Below are 14642 nucleotides of genomic sequence, written 5' to 3' on the forward strand. Positions count from 1 at the left end.
TACGACCTTTATGTCTACAACACTCAGCTCACAGTGGGCACTGATGGAAAGGTGAGCCATGTATTTGTGTTTCTGACTCACAGGATTAACTGGTATATAAAATTCAGTGGAAGTCATTGAAATAACACTACGTTCATGGGGTGTCCTCGCTTTGTTGTTTCAGGCTCTTTTGAAACAACAAAGATGCACACTGCAAATATATGTTTATATATATGTATATATCACATAACTAATCACATACGATTTTCTATGTTTGGACTATTTTTTTGTCATGTATTCTTCCTTGACTGTAACAAAATGCATTATCTTTTATAATGATTTTTCAAGTGAGTTCACTTCATCAACAGCATCCATTAAATTTGAATATGATGAAAGCTTTTTTATGATATCATCTGCAATGGTGCGATTTGCCATCTTCATGTATGAAAGGAGCAGAGGCATCAAAAATTCACACTCTAGGCTTTTTTGCATTACTCCACAGTCTGCATTTCAATTCTTCTCTGTTCTCTGAATTAATTGGTTCATTAGCAAAGGCAACCAGGATGGTGGGTGTAAGTCCTGACTGTGATGTGTTTTTAGATGTGTGCGTAATCATTTATATGGAGAAAAAAATATTTTCTTTGGATTAAATCTGTCACAGTCATCCAAACATCTGATTCCATCACAACAATCAACTGCAGCTTTTAAACATGTTGTCTGCTCCTCCATATGTCATAAAGAAACATGGAATGCTATCACTGAAACACATACCAAAAAAAGAAACAATCTGCAGATGGCAATCCCTACAGTAACATGTGGGAAACATGTGGTTGTAAGAAAGAGAAAAATGTAAATAGAATACATTGTCTTTGGACTTTGTAAATCTACGTCTTAATCTGTGTAAAGCTGTGAATGTGTCAACATTTGGCTTTTGGGGAGATATTGTGTGAGCCTTTTAAACTTAAACACAAAGCATACCCAACGAAATAAAGGGCACAGTTGGTGTCCTCTAAATACTATCCCTGAGCCCATCAATAAGAAGGAGGGTTACCTCAGCAGAGACAACGGTAATAAAATGAAGCAAATCATGCATGCATATTAGCTCATGCAGAGACCCATGAAGATGGGGGGTCTCCACAGGAATCAGCAATGATCCGATTAGTCTTGTAGCTCAAATTAATTTTAACATTTTCCAGATGAATCATTGAACCTTTCTGAATACAGAGTATTTTGTCTAATCTGAATATTTGAATACTCTGTCTATCACTCTTATAACCACTGATAATACAAGCCACTGGTGATGTCAAACATATGGTGAAAGTGTCCCTGGTAATGTACACAGGCCTTAATAATACACATGATCCCAATAGATATGAATAAAGTTGTTAAACTTTAATCTAATTTAATAGTTTCTCCCCCTCTATAACCTACATCACTCTTAAACTTTACAAAACTCTGATTACATACGTCACTATTCATATTAAGAATATGCAAATATATTTTAGTCTGTAAATCTTAATTTTCTTTAGGGCTATTAGCACATAAAATAGAATAGTATTATCAGAAATGTTGTAGAATTCATCAAATTATATATTTCTCGTAACTTAATTAAAATATTATTTGCGAACACCTTGAGAATCTTTTTATATATTACACTGATATACATTATTATGAAAAAACACCATTTAAAAAAAATAAAATCAGAGTTTGTTATTAAATTGTATGTTAAGTTTAATTTAAAAAATCACGTTTGTTTTGTACATATAATTGTTGTTTTGTATGTATATAGTATTAAATTTATTATCGTTGGTGGTCCTTGTTTCGTAAGAACATACCGATGACGTTATATTCCTATTTGTGATTGAGTCTGTGTTCAGGACGGTCGCTTCTGCAGGACCCAGAATCCTCTGCGCTGAGCCAAGATGGAAGAGCCCAGCTGCTGCGGGAAAACAATGTTTTGGCTCTAGATGTTCAAAAAAGAAGAGCTGAGGGCGAACTACGAGAGCCAAAACCCCTGGGCCATGTTCCTACACCGGTAAGAGATTGTAAAAAGTCAAACTTTTTAGGCAGAGCATGTCTCCCAAGGACGCTAATCACTGCTGTAGTGGGACAGACAACAAAGCACAGCGTTGTGTAGCAGCTAAAGTTAGCCGCAGTCGGCTAATCGGTTGAGCATCATTGTTCGCTGGAGTTGTACGGGCCGTTTGTTGTGTCTCATGTCCGTGTGTTCGCTCCATCACTCACAGTCGGTAAGTTTCCGAGAGGAAACTCAGCTACCAAAGCCAATTTAAATAGACACAAACAAGTAAGATAACCGAATTTTTGCTAAAAAACAAACCTCATCGTTCGCAATTGTATCCTTTTTCCAGTTCTTATAATGTGTTCGTGGTGTACTGTGTGCTGTTATCTGCCACAAAGATCATTCATCTTTAATCTAGGAGTCGCAAACTTACTTTGTGACCGCTGTTGTAAAAGCACAGAGTCCTGTATGGATTTTCGGTTTTGCATGTGTGTTTTTCTTTCATGAATACTCGCTGTTTTGTGTTCATCGGCGTTGTTGCTCCGGCTGTTATTGCATGGCCATATTAATTATTGCCTGATCCTGCATCACAAAGAAGGGCCCCGCAAAGAGCCAGATGGTTAGCTCACAGAGCTAATTGAGCGAAAAAGAATAGTGGCTTTCCTGTCTGCAAACGTTCCGGGTTAAAACTATATAATGATATTTATCTGCTGAAACACAGGAGAGAAAGTCGAACTATCTAACGCAGTCACGTTTTGTGGGTTTTGTTTGAAAAGTTTGCTTTGTATTAGCCGACTGAGTGATTGGTGCTAACACATCACAGCAGAATGAAGGCATTTGGCAGACGACGCTCGTTAAATGGAGACGGTGACTGGAAATGAGTAAATATAGATTTTAATGTACTTTGTCAGAAGCAATGCGTCAAATATTTAAAAAAGAAAAGGGGAAAAATCCGGCTGAAACGGGGCCGGCATAAACAGTTGCACTTTGTATAGTTGTGTCACCTGGAACTATTGCCGCATTGGTGAAGAACGTTTTAATCCAACGTAAATGCTACAGAAGGGGTGAAAACACAATACTCAGAAGAAGAGTACAAATAAGAAAAGGGTGTAATACAAAAATCATGATCACCAAAGTTTTCCACGGCTTATGAAAGTCTATGAATGGAAATACTGATGTTTGATATATGTTTAGACTTAAATATGTGTTCATCTGTAATTTGTTGTCTAGCATTCTATTCTAAGGTGTTGTTTTTTTATACAATGCCAAAGTATTTTTGGAAAGCAGCTTTTCCATTTGAGCAGATTTATACATCGAGCAGAGCATTACATGCTGTGTAACTCCTGCTTGCTATGTATTATGAGTATATCTCTTAGAAGCCAGGTTTCAAGTATCGGTGTGTAAATCAATTCATGTTGTCTACTGTTTTGCATCTGACTTGATTGTTTGTATTCCAATAGATGCTATGGAAAGGTACAAAAAGGTTAACTTAACATGACCTTTTATTCACAAGAACTTACTTCCAAATTTAGCAGAGTATCTCCTAACTTTTCCCTGTGCTTGACAACCATAGTGTGGTTATAGACAGCTGTATACATTTCCTTTTATAAGGCTTCATTGATAATATTAACATTATCAAGAACATCATAAAATCGTGATTCCTTTTGTAAGCAGTGATCTAAATCCTAAGAAGACATTTGACATTACATTGCAGTTTTGGCCACAGTTCCTATGACAAAAAGACTTAACAATTAATAAACAATTACTATGTTTAAATCTATGATGATTTCACCCCTTTGAAAGTAATTACTGGTTACAGACATGAATGTCTAATTTAACAGACCGATCAAACATGAGACAGTAAAATACATGAGTGTTTTTAGTAACTAGTTACTCCTTTGTATTGTAGTTCAGTTTTGATTTGTTTTCATGCAAGAGTCCAACAACAACATCAGTCTCATGCTGTTTGTGTGTGTATGTGTGTACACGTACATAGCCTTTCATTGGCAGATAAGCCCATGCAAATAGGATGACTGGGTCAGAGACAGGCCCATCAAAGAGATTAACACACGACTTCAATCCTCTCATTCCTCGTCTCATGTTGTGTCTGGCTCTGCAGACACACTGACTTTTTTGCCCTTTAAAACACCCAACATGAAAACTGACAGCAACTGAGAACATTTATCTAGTTTGTTGTGTCTTTGTCCCCAACTTTTAGCCTGTTGCTTGTTTTTCTCACAGGATGAAACCTATTACCACCCCATAGTTTGCCTGGCTGCCGGCTTTTATCATGAACATCATTCAAGACAAACTAGCCAATGAATTCCTTCGCTCCAACGGGGGCATGGACACCAATTTTGGCCCTGGCATGATAATGTTCAGCCACCTCCCGCCCGTGACCAGCTTTACCCGGCTGGCTGCGCACTCCGTGATGCAGGACCTTCCACCTCAAGAAATGATCCTAAAGAAAGAGCGTGACTCTCCTGACTGCAGCATGGATGCCCATGGTCTCGGCCTGGGCGGCATCGGTGTGGGAGACTATGTTCACACCATGGGCATTAAACAGGAGAAGCCATCGGAGCATGATTATCGCCTGCCGCTCTACCCTGGAGGTCTAGAGAAGAGCACAGAGCTGCTGGAGGTGACAGTCAGTAACAACCAGGGCCTGCTGGTGCATGACCTCAACACAGGCAATGTAAGTACCACTGAAAGAGAAAACTACTTTGAGCTGCGGGCACAGTGGTTTTCTGAGTTAATGGCTTTTTCAGGTAATTTCCAGTTAAAAATTTAACTGGAAACTATTTTTTTTTTCATCAAATTGGTGCTCTCTAAAGGTTTCATTGAAGTAAAATGATATCTGTATCAAGGTTTTGTAATATTATTTTTTGCTCCAGTAGTTTTATTCAACTTGCTAAAATATACATTTAATTTAATTTTTTTAACAGCTATGCCTGCTTTTTCAAGTTTCCTTAAACAAAACACTATTAATTATACAATATTAATCATGTTGATCAAGAGGAAATCTTAATCTTAGCACGCACTAGTACTAAGCAGACATGCTATCAATTCACTTTCCTCTTCTCGTCTCTCTCCTCTCATAGAAAATTTAGCAGCTGGTGGAAAGAAAACTGTTGTCATATTGTGATACAATGGAGCAGTTTTCATGTGTCTAAAGTGTTTATAGTCACATTGACAGTCTGGGTCCAGTCAGTCTCTGTAGGTTTTGGTTTAAAATATAAACTCTTGCAACAAAAGAGGGCCTAGAATTTCCTCAAAAACTAAAAACATTTTGTCAAAGTTTACCAAGTTGATTCCTTTGAATAAAAAAACATATATCATCTTTGAGGATTTCTAATTTAGCTGTCGTCATTCAATAGTCAGTATATATAGTATAAGGATGAATTTCTAACTGGAGTAAAAAAATGACATTACAGCTTTGAGCTAGCCATGTACCTATCATTTACAGATTTAAAAACTAAAGTGCAATTTAATTTGTCATTTTACTCTAGTGTAACAGTAAGTAAGACATTGACTACAGATACCTCGGTGTCTAAGAAGGAACCAGAAATTATTACTTAAGACACTTTCTGAGATACACAGACAAAGATGTTTTCAGCAATGGAGGAAAATGTGTAAAATAACATGTCAACATTGCAGATCTACAGATTTTAAAGACATTCAAACATAGTGAGTCTGAACTCAGTGTTTGGTTTGCGCTGTTATCTGTCACTGATCAAACCTCATAAATATTCAGTTCTCTTTTAAAAAAATCTATGAATCTATATTCTATTGTCTTTAAATATCATGGGTTAGTTTGTGCTCAACATTCATCATCTATTTGGTTGTGGATATTCCATATATCCAGACCCTGAGGAGTTTGTAAGACACTCTTTGGCATCATTTTTTTTTTCTGTTTTGAAATGTAAAAATAAAATCATCAGATCATCATCCCCCTCTATTCACACCCCCTACCCTCTCTCTCCCTCCCCTCCTCCTGTTCCGCGCTCTGGGTAGAAGGGTGATGTCATGCAGCCTCAGCATGAAAGAAAACGTCTTGGCAAGGACACAGCTGTCTCGTTCAAGCTTGCAATTCATTTTGCATGTCTTTTGTGCTCATTCAAACAATAACACACACATCCAAAGTCAGACTAAAGCCCAGTCTGCACAGGTCATTGGGCCCATACATTTGAATATGTCAGAAAGGAAAATGAACTGTATTCTTTACAAAGACTAATTTTTAAATATATTTTTTTTTATCACCTTTAGAGCAAAACATGCATCCATGCTTTTCTATGGTGGTTCATCATTTACTTGAATTTTACACAACACATTCAACACTTAGGCAAGCTAACTAGAATCCCACATAATCCAGGTTATGTGACCTAAAAACCAAAATACAAATTTGTATAGTCAGCATTTTGTGTATGCAACATTTAAAGGGAAATCTGCAAAACACATTTCTATATCAGCTGTGTAAATCTGAGGAATTTTTGAAAAGCACAGAGGTCTGACATGGGCACACAAAAGAGCATTGATTATACATTGACAAGAAGATGAAGACTTATCAATACTACTGTGAATCAACATATGGCTCCTCCAAGCATCTGAATTAAAACGGCTGTCAACAGTAGGCACAGGTTTGAGAGGATCGGTTAAATTACTCGTGATAACATTTATATGCCTTTTAAAAGAACAAAACCAACGACAGCAGCACTGGTAAACTGGACTTTGTAGAAAAAGGTGAAAATTAGTGACAAGTCTCATGTTGTCGCCCAGTTTCCCTCAACTCAATATTCCTATCCAACCATGAAGGACAACATATGGCCCGTAGTTCTCATTAAAAAACAAAAGATATGTAACATACCAGGCTCCATACTAAAGCCCAGCTGCTGCTCTGTTTACCAAGGGCTTATTCTAGATTAAAATGTATACAATTGCATATATCTGGTGAGAAAAAAATAATTAAATTAATTTATATTCAGTTTCTGCTCCACTGCAGTTTTAATGCTCAATTACTTTGCAGTGAATTCTAAATTAAAAACAGGAGCATAATTAAATGTTTTTTCCACTTTAGACCAAATTTGCAGATTTACAAGAATAAATCCTAAGATTGACAGTTCACATTTCTGCCATTTTCATAACCAATATAGAATCCCAAAACATGGCTGTTTTCACAAAACAGCCTTGTAAATAAATATATGCATTGACTGGCTCTACAACACTTGACATTTGTCATGGATCCCAGTAATTGTATGGAAATGAGTAGCAGACTGATTAAGACAAAGAGTAAACGAAATGAGATTGAAAGAGTCAGATTGTTTGTTATATTTTTTGCATGTGAACCGTGTTGCATGTTCCTTTGGCTACAATAGCTGGTGACAGGCTCTCTGTAATTTATAGGCTGTTTATCCATGGAGGAGCCATAAAGATGAGGCTTTGTTGTTTTCCCGGTTTTAAACCTCATGCAGCTCAGTGACTCTCCAACCTCAAATCATTCACATTTCAAATGTGTTTTGTTTACATGAGCTAAGAACATGGCCTAGTTTGCGACTCAGACTGCGACTGGAAAGGTTTAACCTTCAGTCAAGTGCTGTCCTTGTCCTTGCTTCGTCTCATGGTCCTTCTCCCTTTGTCAACCTCACAGCTGCCGACTCAGTTAGGAAAGCAGCCCACTGGGAAAAAGGGTCGAAGGTCAAATGGTGATGGACAGGAGGCGAAACCAAGAAAGAAGAGAAGCGATGCAAAGGTATACATATACATGTCTGCAGAGGCACATGCTACAATTTATCATCAACACAAGCACACATGCAAATGAACAATTTCTTGTTAATATTAGAAATGATATTTGAATTTCTGACTTACAATGGATTTTTTAAAGAATTTAATTTTATCCTGAGCAGATAGTCATTGTGTTTTGAGTAATCACCTTTTAAATATGTGTGCAGTTTTATCCATACCCGTTTGAATAGGACTCCATGCCGTCAACAGTGATGGCAGTGTGCGGCATTTCTTCGGGTTACCCATCTGTCTGCACCATTCTGATTAATGGGATCTGTCTTTAGAGAGATGTTCCTGGGAATTTCTCTCAGGTCTAAAATTGTTGGGGCTCAGACAGAGGAGTTCATCAGCAGATGAACTAATGTTAACCACAGGATTTTCTGCTGTTATGTCTTTCTGTTCCAACTATATAGATACATATTTTGAAATGTTAATTTATTTTATTATTTTTCATGATTATTTACAATCACAATAACCAAGATTAATAGGTAATTACTCATCGCACAAAGTGCACTTGGTGCTGACTTTTGTCCAAGTAAATCATACTATTTGACTTCAAAAAAGCTGAATTACTGGAACAAATATCTTCTCCAAGATTGCAATGTTAACACCTAAAAAATCTACAGAAAACCGACCACCCTCCTTTTTTTGAATTATTCATACACGTACATTTACTGACCAGGCATGTTTACAAAACAGGTGAAACATGGTGAAATGCTATGTCAGAAATCATATAATTGAACGGGAAGAAACCATTAAAGAATTAAATATTCCAACTCTAGTATATAATTATGTCCCTGAGATGTATGTGTGCTAAAATTTACAGAACTTGAAGCTGGTCACATAGAAAAACATTGACTCTGCTCTTTCCTTCGTACCTAACCACAGCAATCCATGATGCTGGATCCAGAGGGAAGCAGCCTTTCACCAGGGACTAAGCCTCACATCTGTGAGCACTGCAGTGCATCCTTTAGAAGCTCCTATCACCTGCGCAGACACGTCCTCATTCACACAGGTTGGGTTTTCTACCTTTGCTCATATCAGTGGTACAGATAAACATGTTTTTGATCTTACAATTGATTAAAATGTATCTTAAGTTAAAGTGTTAGTCTACGCATTAAACACCTTGTCTTGGTTTAGAATTATTTGAATCTATGTATATTTATTAATTTCATATCTGATATTTAACAAAATAACCATCAAAGCAAGTAAAGAGGACATTTCAATAAATACATCTGTGGTTGTATTTCAGGCGAAAGACCTTTCAGGTGCAATCAGTGCAACATGAGTTTCATTCAGAAGTACCTTCTCCAGCGACACGAGAAAATTCATAGCGGTAAGATTCACGAAACATGATCGCATTAGTCCTCGTTCTGTTGTGAGACACCTGTCTTGTTAGCATGAAACAGGAAAATAAGTTAAATGGACCTGTACTGCTTTGTGTGACAGGAGAGAAACCATTCAGCTGTGACCAGTGTAACATGCGGTTCATTCAGAAGTATCACATGGAGAGGCACAAGAGGACACACAGTGGAGAGAAGCCGTACAGATGTGAGACCTGTCAACAGGTTAGTCATGTCAACTGAATTAAACTGTAATTATTACGTTTTTAAACCCAAGAAGTACCTATGCAATTTTGTTGTTGCACAGGAAACAGTTCTGCATAACGTCTTATGTACCACTGATGTAATGTGTGTAAGTGTAAGGAAGGGAAATATTTAGGGATTAGAGCTGGTATGATAAGCATACATGGATTTTACTTGTGATTATATTTACATTTTCCATGTTAGATATTTTCATAGTAGCATGTTTAAAGTCTCTTTTCCAGAGAAAAAGTACAGGGTAGGATAGAAAAGGTGGATCAATAAAAGCCTTTAGATTTCCAGACTAGCTCTAGGGACTGTTGCCAAATACTGACCCTGTATTCTTTCATAGCCTCTATAGTAGCACCACTCATCTGTACTTTATTAATTTAACTGGAGCTGGAGATGTTCAGGAGTCAAGAAACTTACTGAGCTTTATTTATATTCTATTAAATCTATATTTGCTATTTGTTGTTTTCAGTATTTTTCTAGAACAGACCGCCTGCTCAAGCACAAGCGAACTTGTGGAGAAGCCATTAAAAAGGGACTGGATCCCGGGATGATGGACTTGGGTTGTGTTGACATGGGGCATGGCAGCTATGGAATCACTCAGGGAAATGTTGTGAGTACCAGCAGAAAGAGGGGCAAGTCCAAAAATTGTGGGGAAGGAGGGGAGCGCAAAAAGAAGAAGGCGTACAGCGGAGGGGAAAGGATACCACACCTTCATGGTGTGGCATCAGGAGGTTACAGCCTCCATGAATATTCAATGGAGAACCAAACAGTATCTTCCTCTACTGAGCCTGGGCCCAGCATGCAGCAGAGCCATCATGGACGCGCTCCAAAAATGGCTTTTAAGAAAGCCAACCGTAAAAATCTGGCCAAAGCAGGCTCAATGGAGCAGAACGTAGGCATGGATGGACTTGGCCTCATGCAGGGTAATGGAGCCAAAGTTGGCACCAGCAGCAACTACGACGATGCCATGCAGTTTCTAAAGAAAAGACGGTACCTTCATGCAGCAAATACAACAAACCCATCCGGCTCAGTGGCTGGAGGAACCACCGGTGAGTACGATGTCAACATTGGCCACCTCTCCTCACAGCCATCTGTAGTACAATGTGTGGTTTCCAGTGTGATGGACAGTGATGCTCCCCTGAGTCTGGACAAGTCAGGAATCCCCGACGAGGTGTTGCAGAGCCTTCTTGACCACTACACCCAGAAACCTGATGGTTCTCATCACGATGTTCATTTTGGCATCAGTGACCAGCATGTGGAGCTGAACCCTGGCTCAGCTGATGGTGCTGACATTGGCCATGGAGCAGGCACATCCAGCCCCTCTGGAGACAAAAACATAATGATGCATGAATACTCTCGCTTCCTGCTGCAGGCTTTGGAGCGGACAAGTCACACCAGCAGCTTTCCTCTTGGCCCAGGTTCTCCTGCCTCAGGATTGTTCACAAGTTCCCACCCAGGCAACCCCCTCTATGCTGACAAGAACATATACACTACATCCCCACTAGAGTGTGGGTTTGGCCAGCCCGTGTCCTCGCCTTCGCTTCCTTCGTCTGTGCCAAAATCTCACTTTGCAATGCTGACCGGCACCTCGCCGCAGCACAGCTTCCACCTAAGCAGCCTGGAACCAACCACTCACCAGCAGCTCACGCCATCTCAGGAGCTCACAGAGCAGATGGAGAAGCAGCACTCCTCAACTCCCCCCTCCTCTTACCAAATCAGCCCGTCTGATCTGAGCAGCCAGAAAGACCAGCAGCCGGTCAAGAATGGCACCGCAGTCTTCCCCCTCGCCTCCTCGCAGGATCTGGCCTCACTGGACTCGTCCAAGCCTTCGTACCAGATTGAAAACTTTGCCCAGGCCTTTGGCTCCCAGTTCAAGTCAGACGGCCGTGGCTTGTCGTATGGCACTGACTCTGGCGGGGAGGTGGATCACAGGATACGAACACCTGTGACTGAATTCTCAGGGTATACTAGTTTGTTATCTGATGTCAATGAGCCAGTAAGTTCAGGTTCCAAAACTCCAACAAGCCAAAGCTACAGATGAGAGCCTGAGTGGGAGAAAACCCACAGTTGCTGAAGATAATGTTCTGCATCATTTTTTTAAAAATTACTGCTTCTCTTATTTTATTGTTATTATTGTTATTATTATTTTTTTAATTAACATGTCTATTTTAATATTGCAGACGCTCAGTTTTTCTGCCCACTCTTCCCAGCAATTGGCCTGCGAGGCATGCATCTGCATTTTTAAAAATCTGTTGTTTTTAAGTTAAGTATGCATTGACTGTTATATTTGTGTCATAAGTGACATTAGGTCTGAATCAGGAACTGAAAGTACTTCCTTAAGTCAAGAGTAGTGTAGTGCAGGTTTCTTTTTTTCCAACGACCTGGAGTGTTTGAGCAATCACCTTTACAACTACAGGATGCGAATAATGGAGAAACAATGGCAGGGATTAGCCCAGAACTGAACTAGCAAAAAGAAACATATTGTCTGTTACAAAGTTTATAGTATTACTCAGGAAAAAACATGTAAGGAAGAAGCCTATGAAGTACAGAAGTACAGTGAGCACAGTTTTTAGATGTTTGAGACTGACTTCAAAGATAATTTTTTCTTATGTTTTGTTGAGTGTGTCACTGCTATGTTCAGATTACCTGGCTCAGGTGAATCCAATCAGATCTTCTTTTTTTTTATTAGATAAAGCAACAGCTGTTACTAGGCTAGCCTATCAGGAAAGATGGCTATTCAAATACATGTCCTTTCACTTTGCCTCAATACTCTATTTTGACTGTCCCAATAACAGAGCCCCGTGGCCTTAAAGTATTCTGGTTCAGTGATTTAGTCTTTTTAAGAATAACAGAACCCTTTGGAACCCCGACGAGGGTTGAGCTCCAGACAGCATTGTTTTGTAGTCCCAACGAGACTTGTTTGCACTTGATACAAAACAAACTTGTCTACTAGTTTCATTTAAATTAGAAGGCGTTTTTTGTTGAATTACTGCGTAATGGTAAAATTGTGCAAATAGCTTCTCTCTGCTGATGTTTCATAGAATAATTTAACATGTTAATGATGCCTCTGGAACCTCAGTAAAAAAGTGGTGATAAAGATCGTTGGTTTTGTAGTTCGAACCCCAGACTTTCTGTACTGTCTGAGTTTGCATGTCTCCATCTGGTTTCTCCAGGTACTGCAGCCTCTGAATTTGGTTGAAACAGGACATGTTGCACTGTATTTGCAATGATATTTTGAGTATGTCAAGTGGCGAAAAAAAAATCTGCCTCTATGGCTTTGCTTCCTAAATTCTCAGCTCCAGATGATAAACATTTTGACACTCAATCCAAATGTACTCAGTTTATGATTGATATTTCCCACAGTTAACCCTAACCAAGATCTAACAACGTGCACATGCATTTCAGAGGTCCATAGGGTTCACATGTGAATGTGACTCTGCTTTGGTCTGTCCGTAGTCGGAATTGAATCAGAATAACGGTCCGGTAATCTGAACATAGCCATAAACAAACTGCTGCAGCTCACTTGAACACTGAAACACTTTCTACTTGGCTACATAGAGATTATGGTACTTTCATGTCAATGTGAAACTCAAGTCTTTTTCAAAATAAGGGCCATACATAGTATATCTATATAAATATATATTTATAAGAATATGTATTGATGTAAAGAAAAACAGATTTAATCATTTTTGATGAACTGTAATTGAAGTTCAGGAAGAACAACGGTTGATTTTGTCTCATCCTTATAGTATATAAGGATCAGACTTCGAGTATATTTTTGGAGAAATAAAGGGCTGCCAAGGCTTTTCTTTGGCCAACAGAGGGTGCTGTTGAACTGTGATATAATGGCTTTCTCTCCATCCTGCCCTCTTGTTCTTCCTCAGTTCTTTCTTGAGAATAATTCAATTAGCACTTTGAGCCGTTTTCGTACACAGTGCCCTGTCGGATCAAGAAAGCTCAAATGTCAGATATGGACTGGCTTTTTGACTGAGACTTATTGTTTCTGTATATGCAGAGTGGGTTTGACACAGTCTGGGTGGATGTTGAAGATACCCTGTGGATGGGTAGTGTGGGCTGGTTAGGAGAATCATGCAAAAGTTGGATTATTCATTTGCATTTTCTCCTTTTAAGGGAGGGATTAGTGAGGGAGGGATTGAGGGTGGGATGTGGATTTTGACATTTAATCGGGATATTGTAAATGTAATTTCATACCCCTAGTTTTAGTTTTTGACTTGTTACCCAACTTAGCGTCTTTGCTTTGTATAAGATTTGATGATAAAATGTGTGAGTGATTTTTCTCGGCAGCGTTGTTCAGCACGGGCAGGAAGAGAACAACAGCTGACCACAAAGTGACATGCATCTGAACGTGAATTTGACCTTGTGCATACTTGCCTATGCACCATGCATATTTATCCCCATTAGACATTGGGTGCCTATATTTGAGAAGTACAGAAGCAGAAAATGTTCTAGTATATGTTAGATGTCATTTCTTGCTGATTTTAAAATGTATGTAATGCTGTACGGTCTTTTTTATTTTTATTTTCAATTTTTCAGAACAATAATTGCGCCGTCTTCCATAGCTGCAGCTGACCTCCAGTGCTGTTACTGATATCACTCTGCTGACTGACTCTTTAAATGCTAAACCTTTAAGACCCCCATGGCCTGTTTTAAGCAATCATGAAATGTGGCGGAGTGAATGAAATGCTGTATTATCATAAGGAGTGAGTTGCCATGTTGAAGAGTGGAGGCATGGATTAGAATGTGCCTGGCATATACCTCATATCAAACTTAAAGCAGGGACAGAGTGAAGTATGTAGCAGAGTTACTGTCATTAGCACGTGTAGAAAACAAAGTCATTTTTCAGTGTGACTGTTTTTGTGAATGTGACATTTACAGTGACTGGCTGTAACAGTTCCCTGTAAATGTCTCGTGCCAACCAGTGTTTGAGTCTCTTCAGTTGGACTGTCTCTCTCCCTTCTACACATAGTATTTCGCCACATTGTTTTACTATGCGTTAGTTTACAAAGATGTACAAAAACACTACGACCTTCTTTAATGAATTCTTACCCCTGTATAAATTTCAATTTTTACTCTTGTTTTACCCCTTTGTTTTTATCATCACCACGTTTTGTAGCTGATGATATCTTCCGTTCTTATTTTCCAGCTTCTTGTGACCTTTGTCACAAGACTGTATTTGTCCAATGAACTTAAAACTGATTAGGGAGAAAACAATAAAGAAAAAAACAGTTGAAAAATGTTTGTGATTAGTT

General features: G+C 38.8%; 1 protein-coding gene across 2 annotated transcripts; it reads left to right on the top strand.

The window, feature by feature from the left end:
• Positions 1 to 1768: 1768 nt before the first annotated feature.
• Positions 1769 to 14632, top strand: znf281a (zinc finger protein 281a). 2 transcript variants are annotated; one of them, XM_008329474.3, is made up of 7 exons: positions 1769 to 2014; positions 4241 to 4694; positions 7644 to 7745; positions 8666 to 8792; positions 9030 to 9113; positions 9227 to 9345; positions 9842 to 14632. In XM_008329474.3, the coding sequence occupies exons 2-7, from the start codon at positions 4290 to 4292 to the stop codon at positions 11411 to 11413; spliced, it is 2409 nt and encodes an 802-aa protein (XP_008327696.1). In that variant the 5' UTR covers positions 1769 to 2014; positions 4241 to 4289; the 3' UTR covers positions 11414 to 14632. The 2 variants fall into 2 exon arrangements, with proteins under 2 accessions (XP_008327696.1, XP_008327697.1); XM_008329475.3 differs by lacking the exon at positions 1769 to 2014 and adding an exon at positions 2029 to 2228.
• Positions 14633 to 14642: the final 10 nt, after the last annotated feature.

The sequence above is a fragment of the Cynoglossus semilaevis genome, chromosome 17 (genome assembly GCF_000523025.1).
Source record: "Cynoglossus semilaevis isolate Cse_v1.0 chromosome 17, Cse_v1.0, whole genome shotgun sequence".
NCBI classification, from domain to species: Eukaryota; Metazoa; Chordata; class Actinopteri; order Pleuronectiformes; family Cynoglossidae; genus Cynoglossus; species Cynoglossus semilaevis.